The sequence below is a fragment of the Salvia miltiorrhiza genome, chromosome 4 (genome assembly GCF_028751815.1).
Source record: "Salvia miltiorrhiza cultivar Shanhuang (shh) chromosome 4, IMPLAD_Smil_shh, whole genome shotgun sequence".
NCBI lineage: Eukaryota > Viridiplantae > Streptophyta > Magnoliopsida > Lamiales > Lamiaceae > Salvia > Salvia miltiorrhiza.
This window is the reverse complement of record NC_080390.1, coordinates 27,674,325-27,686,989: the sequence shown is the minus strand read 5'-3', so window position 1 is coordinate 27,686,989 and position 12,665 is coordinate 27,674,325. Positions and strand designations below refer to the sequence as shown.

General features: G+C 37.5%; 1 protein-coding gene across 1 annotated transcript; it reads left to right on the top strand.

Annotated features, from left to right (window-relative positions):
* Positions 1 to 193: 193 nt before the first annotated feature.
* On the top strand, positions 194 to 1,339 carry LOC131023227 (uncharacterized). Its single transcript, XM_057952768.1, has one exon. It carries the CDS (start codon positions 194 to 196, stop codon positions 1,337 to 1,339), a length of 1,146 nt encoding a protein of 381 aa, XP_057808751.1.
* Positions 1,340 to 12,665: the final 11,326 nt, after the last annotated feature.

The window sequence follows — 12,665 nt, the reverse complement described above, 5'->3', positions numbered from 1 at the left end:
CCCCCCTGAACTTAATTCCTGGCTCCGTCCCTGAGAGAGAGAGAGTTCAGTTTAGTGCCCGATGTAAAGATCCAGGAGCAAATCAGACACAATGCATTTTCATTTCTCCTACCTTTCTTATCTTTACAAAGCTGAGTTGAACACAACACATCTTAGTTAATCAATCTGATTTTAGGTTGTCTTAACTCTTAAGATGCCATTTCTGTTTGTAGACAGTTTAGCTGAGAACAACTACAGTAGATTTGTACAGATCTCAGGCAAAATCTTGGAGCTGCTGCTCTTATCAATGGGCCTCATCTCCAGTGTTGTGGTGATGAAAGAGGCAGTTTACGAGATTGTTTTCTCCAGCCTTATGGGATTTTGGAATTCCATTACATGCTTCCTGTCTTCTCCTCTCAGTATCATTTTCGCCATCAATCTCATGGTCATCCTCATATTAGCCTCCTCCGCCTTCTCCCGCCGCCGCCAACAACCCTACGACCAACACCAACAAACCACTACTCTTCTCGATGTTGATGTGGATGATCTTGTTGAACCACCACCGATATGGGACGATGTTGTCGAAGCCACTCCTCCGCCACCACCACCACCATATGCACCACCGATATGGGACGTTGTCGAAGCCACTCAGCCACCACCAACATCTGCACCGCCGATATGTGATGCTGTCCCACAACCACCACCATCTGCACCACCAATATGGGATGTTGTCCAAGTCACTCCTCCGCCACAACCACCATCAAGAAACAGCAGTAGCTCAACTTCTCTGCAGAGATCATCAGGTACAAGCTGGTACCATGATGCTTCTTCAACACAAGTGCTTGTCGGAAAAGCCACTCTTCCATCTCCAAAAGATCAACCCGAAGAAACTAGTACAGTAACAGCAGCAGTTCCTAATCCTCTTGAAAAATGGAAGGACGTATTCGTTGAAGAAGAGGGTGATAACACATTAGATGCCACTTGGGAGGCGATAATCGGAGGAGGAAAGCCTAAGCCCAAGTCCAAGCCCAAGCCCAAGCCCAAGCCCATGCCCAAGAAGACACCTCTCAAGAAAAGCGAAACATGGGATGCGCCGCCGCCGCCGCCGCGCCGCCTGGACTCGGAGGAGGTGGTGCCGACGTCGCCTAAATGGAGGGAGCTGAGGAAGGCGGAGACTTTCAACGATGCAGTTTCATTAACGCGCAGAGGAGGGCTGGTCCGAAGAGACCCTTCGATGAGTCTTGAAGACTTCAACCGGAAAGTCGAGAGATTCATCAAGAATTTCAACGACGGCATCAGACTGCAGAGGCAAGAGTCTTATAGGAGATTCTTGGATATCATCAACCAGAAACGTGCCTAGCTAGCTACGCATCATGTAATTTGCAGTTTCTTATCACATGTCAAATTATTGGTCATGCAATGCAGTATATTACTCCCACTTATCTTGGCACATTTGCTTTTGACACGGAGATTGAATGTGGTGTTAAGAGTGTAAAGTGAATCAGGATCACACTTATTTGATGTGTAGAGAAGGTAGAGATCACGTACTATTTTTAAAAAGTGTCATTAACTAAAAAGGAAAGCGTGTCATCAAGATAAGTGGGACTAAGGAAATAGTAAATTTAAATAGTAATCGTCACCAATTCTTTCAAGCTTGATGGAAAATAGATCGATTTGGAAAGCACTGTACACTTTGATGTTCATGAAAAGCATTTAACTGGGCTAAATAAGCCCATGTTGGACCATAATTTTCTGATATATATATATATAAGTGAGGCCCTCCTCAAATTCATTCTCAAAATCAAACTTAAACTTTTTGAATCTCTACATTATCATATTGAGGAATTAGGAGTCCACTAAGCAGCAAGACAAAGATACTTATGCATGTCTAGCCTAAACATCTACCGCAATCATTATATAATATGATTAGTGATTTCTGATCCCTTAATTTTAGGTCTTACATGGCTTCATGAAAATTTTTCTTTTCATTTATCTAAAATTCTAGATCTTTTGACTTTAATAATTACATCATATGTGGCAATACATCCACATAAGTTATTTTATTTGTTTTATTTTCACAATTTCCCTCCATGTTCGTAAAAATCTAAATTTTCTCTATCACTCTAATTGAAAGACTAACTTTTCATTTGGTTTAACATTTGTTCATGTTGATGTATGATTTATCACTTGTGCACTGACCTTTATTCTTCCCTTTGAATGACCTTGAGTGATACCGCCTGAGTAGATAAGCAAAATCATTGGGAGATGGAAAGCAGGGACGAAGCCAGGGGCTAGGGCAGGCTGAATCCCCCTTCCAATTTTTCATTTTTTTTTTTCGAATCTATATATAAATAGAGTGGATTTTGAAAATAGCCTATTTCATATTGTAAACTTAAAAATTGTCCACTAAAATAAAAACATAAAAATATAGCCACACTTACCATTTTACCCTCAACTTTAAAAATTAAAAAAATAGCCACACACAATTCACAACCAAAACACACGCACCAATTCACAATTTTCTCTCAGCAAATCAGATTTTTCTTCTCTCTAGAATTCACAACCAAAATCCAAAATCTCGCAAGCAATTCACAGATTTCTCTCTCCAATTTTTGATCCGATTTTATCCAAAAATATTCACTTTTAACTCACAATTTTAACACATTATTCAAATAGTTACAGCTCATTCTCTCTCCGAATTTCGCACCAAAACGTGAATGCGAAAAGATATTCGAGTAGACAAGTCTCCTGCATCACCGCCATAACTCTACAACTCCGCCTAACCACCACAGACGGACTCTGCTCCACAGCACTCTGCACCGCCACAAAGACGAACAACAACCGATGGAAACGACTGCAACCGCTCCTGAAATGGAAAATCCGAATCCAGTAAAAGATTCGACGGTGGAAAAACAAATCTCTGGAAAAGACGAAAGCGCGAAGAAGAAAGAAAAAACTACAGAAATCGATCCGGAAGAAGAAAGAATAATCGTTCAGGAAGAAGACGAAAGCGCGAAGAAGAAAGAACAAACTACAAAAATCAACCGCGAAAAAGGATGTATGGAGATAGTTATAGCAAATGAAGCCGAGGAAAAGCGCGATGAAGAAAAAGCGACTGAAAATATCGTAAGTTTTCTAGATCTAGATTAAATTCTGAAAAATTATATTTGTTAATGTTATGCATGCGATGAATTGTTAGAGTAACTCTTTGTAATTATTGTTCAATATATGTTGTGATGAACTATTCTAAAATTCACAAACAACAGGTAGTGCTTTTTGGTTGTGAATCGTGAGATCAAGCTTAATAATTGTTTTACGAAAATTTCGTAAATATTTTTGAATACATATTAACATCAAACTGTTCTAAAATTCACGAGCAATATCTATGGCTTTTGGTTGTGAATTGGAGCTAGGCCTTTTGGTTGTGAATTCTGAGATCAAGGTTAATAATTGTTTTTGGAATATTTTGTGAATATTTTTGAATACATTTTAACATCAAACTGTTCTAAAATTCACGAGCAATATTTAGGGCTTTCGGTTGTGAATTGGAGCTAGGGCTTTTGGTTGTGAATTGGAGCTGTGGTTGGTTATGAATTCGAGCATTACATATTCAATTCACAACCAAGCCCAAGTATTGCATCTGAAATCACAAAAACATCATTCTTAGTTGAAAATTAAAAAACATATATGTCTTGAAGCATGAATGTGCATAAATATACTATCGTGAATTGGTTGTGAATTAGAGATTGGTTGTGAATTATTGACAACCAATAACTAGAGATTGGAGCTGTCCTTGGTTGTGAATTCGAGCCTTGGTAAGAAACTGTACTGATTTTTTTATTTCTTTTTTTAAACATGATCTTAACAGATTGAATGGGTTTACAAAAGGCCAAACATGAGGGATGTAAAATTCAAGATGAACTTCTACTGCAAAGAAGAAATATTAAACATAATCGATTCAGTGTTGAAGCTAAGGGGATCTGCAGCACATAAGAAGATGACAAATTCATGCTTTGGTCACTTCTTGAAGCTGCCAGATGTGATTAACAAGTGTGGGAGCGCTGTGCAGTATGTACTGACAAGGGAGATAAGCTTCGGCAAGGATGAGGATGAACTAAGCTTCATGATAAATGACAAGAGGCTGAGATTCAGAAGATTTGAGTATGCTCTGATAACAGGGCTCAGATTTGGAGCATCAACATTCAACAATGATGGTGAAGCAATCATTCCAGCAAAGTCATTGTTCACGAGGAGATTCCAGAACAAGTCTATGAGCGTCGAAACACTGAAAAACCTGTTTGTAAATGGGAAGATTACAAAGGACAAAATGGATGATGTGAAGGTTTCCAAGATACTGCTAGTCTACTACTTTCTTCTTGGAATGGAACCTAAGAAAACGATGGTGAAGCCTTGGTTATGGGCAATGGTTGAAGATGACAATCAATGGAAAAATTTTCCATGGGGAAGCTACAGCTACCAGCACCTGCTGCAGTACATGAAGAGCATAAAGACGGAACCGACAGAGAGAACAGAAAGAAACAAGGATAAGCTAGATGGAATTCATTTCTTTAGATTCTCAATTGCTTTCTTGGTAAGCTTCTATTCATTAATATTGATTTAATTACAAAATTTTATTTAGTTTTTTTATCAAATTCTGACAAGTTATTTTTCATTGAACAAGCATGGATATATACTGCAATTCCACAGTTGGGAAAAACTTGTGGCCATCCAAAACAGGACAAGGAAATGCCAAGAATATTGAGGTTCAAATTCCCGAGGGCTAATTCTGTTGTGACGGAGGTCACAGGAAATGTAAGTCACATTTAAATACTTAAATAACATTGCATCAATATGTATTCGTTTTAGCATGTTTAAGATTAATAAATTACTTCAAGGACTATTATAAAACCAAACTGATCTATATTTCTCAACCAAAATTTCTCTTGGTTGTGAATTCCAGCTTCGAAACTTGAATTCACAACCATTAAAAATATTGGTTGTGAATTACCAACAATTCACAACAAGCTAAATTCACAACCAGAATAAGCCCACTCTAAACACTAAACCATAAGTCCACTATAAACCCTAAAACTAAACCCTAGTTGTGAATTATTGCAATTGTGAATTCACAACTGAACTGAAACACTAAATTCACCACTGAAGTGAACTGAAACTGAAACTGAACTGAATTGAACCCTAAACCCTAAAAACTAAACCCTAAAATCTAAACCCTAAACCCAATCTAAACCCTAAACCCTAAAACTAAACCCTAGTTGTGAATTCACAACTAAACTGAAACTGAACTGAACTACAAATTATATTTCACAACCAATATTTATGTTGGTTGTGAATTCGAGATCTGAGCTTGAATTCACAACCATAAGAAATATTAGTTGTGAATTATTGCAATTGTGAATTCACAACTGAACTGAAACACTAAATTCACAACTGAAGTGAACTGAAACTGAAACTGAAACTGAACTGAATTGAACCCTAAACCCAAAAAACTAAACCCTAAACCCTAAAATCTAAACCCTAAACCCAATCTAAACCCTAAACCCTAAAACTAAACCCTAGTTGTGAATTCACAACTAAACTGAAACTGAACTACAAATTATATTTCACAACCAATATTTATGTTGGTTGTGAATTCGAGATCTGAGCTTGAATTCACAACCATAAGAAATTTTAGTTGTGAATTACCAATTACATATTCTGATTGTGAATTACCAATTTATAAATAAGATTTCACTACTAAAGTTATGTTGCTTGTGAATTCCAGCTTTACAGATTCAATTCACAACAAATATTTCTTTAGCTTGTGAATTCAAGGTTTTAAAGCTTCAATTTACAACATACAGTATAATGGTCAATAAATTCAATTTTATGGAAAACATTTCTAATGTTTGGTTGTGAAGTATATGACAAAGAATTCACAACAATAACTATTAATCATTATGAATTCAATATTAGAAACAAAAGTTTAAAAAATAAACACCTACCAACTAACTATTGTTTGCTTGTGAATTAAGGCTTACAAAGTTCAAACTCAGTCTATAAATGACTCTTATTTATATATTTCAACATTTACCAACTAACAATTTTACATTGCAGTTGCATGAAATAATTTTACCAGATTCAGAAGAATCTGAAACTGATTACTGGCAGTCTGTCGAACCAGAGGGAACACCACTTGCATTTGGTTATGGCAAAGACAAGTATGTTTTTGTGCAAGTAGAGGAAACAGATGAAAGTCAGCCAAGTCAGAGTTAGACATGGCCACGGTTCGGTTCCCGGTTCGAACCGAACCGGAACCGGCGGTTCCACGGTTCCGAACACGGGAACCGGAACCGAACCGAGTTACACCTTTGACGGTTCCGGTTCCGAACCGTGAACCGGCGGTTCCGGTTCGGTTCTGAACCGCCGGTTCCGGTTCCGAACCGCCTTTTTTTTTTTTTTTAAATTGTATTCAAATTAAATATGCTTTAATTAAATAAAATAAAGGTTGTAATTCTTACAAATATAAAATAATTAACTTATATATATTATTACAAAGAATATATTCTTAACTTATTTAATTAACTTATATTGTTATGTAATTAAGTTATATATTCTTACAAAGAATATATTCTTAGAAATATATATTCTTACAAATATTCTATCTAATATATTTAACTTAAAAATTGCAATTGCAAATTTGCAATTTATTCTAACAAAGAATATATTCTAACAAATATATATTCTTACAAATATTCTATCAAATATATTTAACTAGGAGTACAAATATATTCTTACAAATATTCTATCAAATATATTTGATAGAATATTTGTAAGAATATATATTTCTAAGAATATATTCTTACAAATATTGCATAATTACTTTATTTGAATCAACTACTTATAAATTACAATTCTTACAAATATAATTTAAGTTACACATAACAACTCTTATTAGTATAATTTACAAATTACAACTTTTGGATGCTAAAATAAAATTACAACTCTTAATTTACAACTTGTAATTTGGGGGAAAAAAGAAATAAAGGAAATAGGACTTGAGCTTAATTATAACATTTAAGTTATAATTAAGTTGCCTACGTATCCCGAAGGAATCAAAGTCCACGTAGTTCTCTTACCTTCGTCTTACCTTTGGTGACACCGCATAATCATGAAGTCTTCTACATGTCGAAGTCGAAGTCATCGTCAAAGTCTTCGCCTTCGGTGCATTGAGATGACTCGCTCGCATCGGTGGTGTCGCCTTCGGTCGTGGATATGGGGTACTCTACGAACAAATCATCCCATTTATTTTCTTGCTCTCTTGCTTCGGCTAATGTATGATCTTTGAGCAATAGTTGGGCTTCAAGATTATGCGGTGCCATTTGGGATCTTCGTTCATCGAGCATGTATCCCGTTTCGCTAAATGCTTGCTCGACCGCTACAGTTGATGCGGGGACGGAAAAGACTTCTTTCGCCATGATTGCAAGGATAGGGTATTGGCCTTGCTTAATTGATCACCAATTCAACACGTCCACGTCATTTGGCCCTGCATTAAGCAATTCGCCTCCCTTTGGCTCGGAAAGGTATTCTTCTAATTCAGAATATTGTGTATGACCACCACTATGACCTTTGTTGGCGAAAATTTTTTGAAGCATTTGACCCGCTTGAGTACTAGTGTCAAATCCATAAGAGGAAGACCCGGTACTCCTCACAGTTTGTTTTCGAGAAATATTTGGACCATATTTTGAAGTAAAATCTAGATAAAGGTTTTGTAAATCACAATAAAGCCTAGTTTTGATATCCATAAAGTTCGGCATATCCAAAGCATCATAAGTAACACCCTCGCTATATTTTATATCGTTAAAAAATTGATAATAAATTTCTAAAAGGCCACAAACACCTTCGTATTTGAAAGACGGGTCTAAACATTTTGCAATTAAAAAAATGTTAGGAATATATTTGAAATATTTTAACCATTTCAAAACCATAAAAGTAACGGATCTTTGTAAAAAATTTTTATTACTACAAACACTTAATTGAGCCATAATCACTGTACAATGAACAAGAACACGTGAGCAAGTAGGATAATAAACACCCGATAAATCTTTAGTAGCGGCCTCAAAAACTTTAAGTAATTGCACAAGATCATAACAATCATCCCAATAAGATGGCAATAAAATCATAGAGCTCACTTCACTTGTAAAAAAATTTACTAATAAATCCTTAAATTCGTATGTTGAATTCAACATATCATATGTTGAATTCCACCTAGTGCACACGTTTATGTTAAAGCACTTGCTACGTCCAGTTTGAGCTTTACAAAATTTTAGCCATGACCTATGTAATTTTTGCTTATCACGTAACATCTCAACAGCTTGCCTAATTGGTTTTATTGATTTATCCAAAGCCTTAAGGCCATCCTGAACACACAAATTTAAGATATGAGCAATGCAACGAGTATGAAAATACTTACCTTGTAGCGAAGGATTACATGCACAAATTAAAGAAGGCACACTAGCGGTATTGGCGCTAGCATTGTCAAAACCAATTGAAAATATTTTTTCAGTAATCTTGAATTGTTGCAAAATTTTCAAGATAATAAGAGCAATATTTTCGGCGGTATGAGCACAATTGAATTTTTTGAAAGCAATAACACGTTTGTTCAAATTCCATTGCAAATCGACCCAATGAACAGTCATACCCATATAGGAATTATGTTGAAATGCACATGTCCAAATATCGGAGCACACAGAAACTCTATGTGGTAAGGTAGTCAAAATATTACGCAATTGAATTTTATATCTTCTAGCTAATTTAACTATGGTTCTAGTCATAGTTGTACGTGGGATTCTTCTAGCTAAGGGATTATATGCTAATTTCATGGCGCCTTCAAACCTCATGCTATCGGCAAATTGAAAAGCAAGAGATTCCGTACTAACAAATCTCGCCATAACTTCCCTAGCAACAATATCGTTATACTTAAAAAGAGAGATTTCGGGCGTACCTTGCTCGCCGAGGGTAGAGGTGAGTTGCGTTTGTTTACCTTTGCCTTTGGTGGGAGGATGCACATTGTTGATATGCTTGTTGTAGGTGCCATAACCATTCCCCGCGTTGAAAACATAAGATTTGCCACAAAGGTTGCACACGGCCTTCGTGACATTTTTGCCGGTTTCGGGGTCTTTCACTTGTACTTTTTTGAAGTACACCGTGAAGACGTTGGACCGCGGAGCTCGTGCTTTCTTGCTCGCCTTCGATCGTTGAGGTCGGACCGGTCCCATCTCGTCCATCTCGTTCATCTCGTCCTCCAAATCGATGGCTTCGGCATCGGCTTGTTCATCTTGGTATGTGGATGGAATTTCTTCATCAGATTGTTGTTGAGCAAGGCGCTCCGCCATTTCCGCATCGGCACGGATTTGTTCATCCTCTATTTCTTCTCGTTCACGGCGATTGGGCACCCTTTGGAAATGAGAAGTAGGATTCTCACTCCCAATATAGGTTGCTTCGTCGAGATCTCGAATAACAACCCCACGTTGGCGTCGAGGGGCACGGGGTTTATTTCCAATGGTAGCAGTGTAGTCAACGGGAGCTTTTCCCTTGCCACCACTACGACCAGAGCCGGAAGCAGCCATTTTTGTAATGAGATGAAAGAAGGAAGAAGAGTAGTAGAGAGAGTAGTGCAGAGAGAGAGTATTTGTGGAGAGAAAGAGAGTAATATAGAGAAAGTAATATAGAGAGAAAGAGAGTGCAGAGACTAATTTAGAGAGTAACAAAGTAATATAGAGAGAGTTTTTGTAGAGTGAATTGCAGAGAAATAATGAGGATATGATAGTTGGTGTGAGGAAAAATGAAGAGAATTAGGGGTGTATTTATAGGAAGATGTTGAGGTGAATTTGAGGTGAATTTGAGATGAATTTGAGGTGAATTTGAGGTGAATTTGGTGTTTGAATTTGAAATTTTAAAAATGGGAACATACGCTCCTATTGGCAGTAGACAAAGCTCTGCAAAGCATGCCAATCAATTCACTATGCTGCCAGCCCATCTCTGCATCTCATACTTTAATTTTCATCCAAAAGCGCACGCAAATCGAGGTCTCCCGGTTCTGGCGGTTCTGGCGGTTCCGGGCCGGTTCCACGGTTCCACGGTTCCGGTTCCGGTTTGGAACCGGGAACCGGCGGTTCCAGAAAATGGAACCGTAACCGAACCGGTTTGAGCCGGTTTCGGTTCCGGTTCGGAACCGTCTCTAACGGTTCTGGTTCCGGAATCGCCGGTTTCGGTCCGGTTCCCGGTTTCGGTTCCCGGTTCCGGTTTTTTTGGCCATCTCTAGTCAGAGTCAAAAATCAGCCAAGTTTTATACACCTAAATCAACACCTGCAGAGACACAAACACAAGAGGGAGAGGCAGAAAAAGAAGAGGGACAGCAAGAACAAGACTCACAAATTGAGCCAGAAGACATAAAGCAAGAAAAACCAAGAGTTCAAACCATAACGACAAGGAGAGTTGGTGAAAGTCGAAGGACACCCAAGCCACCCACTGGCACACCCGTTGCCACAAATTCTGCATTCAATCCTGAGCACATTGATGAGATTGCAAATAAAGTCCATAACAAGATAAGAAGCGACATTGAATTCATCAATGCAATTGCTGTGACGACATCTACACACATGCTGACTGAGTCAATACTCAGCGAAGAAATAGCAAACTTTGTGGCAAAGCGGGTGGGTGAAGTGCTGGAAGAAATCAAGAAGAATGGAACAAAGGAAAAGAACAAAGATACGCAAGAAGAAACAGAGCAGGATACACAGGCTAGTATTTATCAGTATTGTTTTATTAATTTAGTACTTATTATTCAACAACTAATAACATAAACTGATTTCATATTGTAGGTGAACATGGATGTGGATGAAGAACTGAAACGGTTAGGGCCCGACAAGCTTGACTTCATAACGGTTAGGGCCTGGTGGACGTCGTATACCACCAAATAATTCCTGCAGAATTATCAAAATAAATTAGTATGATGATAAGCAGGGTCGATCCCACAGAGAGCAGTTAAAATTCATTCAAATCCCTAAATCTATAAAATCGGTGATGCCACCACGCCTTAATTTTAAGAGGAGTTAATTAAACTAATAATGCAGAATTAAATCAAATAAAATACTTTTGAAGTAAATCAATAAAAAGGGTAATTCGGCTCAAATAAATCCACTCTAATTCAACTCTGATCCTCGACGCAATAATTAATTAATCCCTACCAACCAACCAGTTATAGGATACCGTGAAACGCAACGGACGTACCCCAATTCCTACTTACTGTGTCGATAAACAGCTGGAGACGCCAGACCTGCTTATTTCCCTTATTAAAATATAACCTAGCTGGAGACGCCAGACCTAGATTTAATATTCTAATAGCATTAAGATGAAGGAACCCAATTTATACCAATTATTCTAGAGACGCTAGTAATAATTAATATACCAATTAATTCCCCCTACGAACATGGTAGTTGTATCACTAATTAGTCCAATTCCAACAATTACGGATTGGCAGGAACTAATTGACTGTAATCCAATTAAACCTAAGTTGGCCAGACTTAAATAAAATCAGAATTATCTTGGAACCTAGGAATTAATCGGAATCAATAGGAATCAATTTTAAACCAATTAGGTCTCACAGATCATTAAATTAGAGTTTCATTATTCTCGCCGAATTAAAAGATTTAGCTACTCATGCTTAAAATAAAAACAATCAAATAAATAAAATTAAACATAATAAAATATGCGAATAAAACTGAGAGAATAAATTGCAAGAAATAAATCAAACTTGAATTAAATTGTCCAGATGTCGTCTGCCTTCTTCGAATTCCAGTCCAGCCGCAAATTGATGAACAAAAATAAACAAGAATTGAACTAACTAAAGCGAGGGAATCAAGAAGCTAGTACTTGAGAATCGAATTGCATGAAGAATAAAGAAATTGCATGCATGGAAAATTGAAAGAAAAAGACGTCTGCATTAAAACAAAAGTGTATCCCCAAACTAAACTAAAGTCAAACCTCAAGTTCATCACACAACTCAACCGGGCAGCATGCTTATCACTAATACTTCAACAATCACAAGGCTCAAGACACACAAAACAGACTCAACAGAACACAAACTCAAAGACGCCCCCCTCACACTTAGATTTTGCTTGCCCTCAAGCAAACAAAACAAAGTATAAGCAAGGGAGCAAACGAAACACACAACTAAAAGAAAAAACAAAGACATAAAACGACACAAACACACGAACTAAAACAAGAAAAGGAAGGAAGTCACCGTTTGTGCTGCCGCCGCCGCATCTCTTGTCGAATGGTGGCGCTCAAGTTCGCGATGCTCTCCTGTAGTGCAGCCACGTTCACAAGGAAACTGAAAGAAAAACTTAACGAAACACAAATAAAGGAAGAGAAAGGCAAAACAGGAAAAATAAAAGGGAAAGAAAATCGGGTTGCCTCCCAAAAAGCGCCATTATTTAAAGTCTTTGGCTAGACTATTGATGCAATCAGAATCTCGTCTGAGGTGACAATGGAATTTCTTCCACTGTTGTCATATGAGATGCATCGCAATATGGCTCCAACTTGTGATAGTTGACTACAAACGTCTTTGCCGTAGCCAAACTCTTAATCTCCACTGGTCCGCCTGGCCAAACAGACTGTATCTCAAA

What these genes read in the sequence shown, in the direction of transcription:
- LOC131023227 (XM_057952768.1), top strand. Translation starts at nt 194, where the DNA reads ATGCCATTTCTGTTTGTAGACAGTTTAGCTGAGAACAACTACAGTAGA.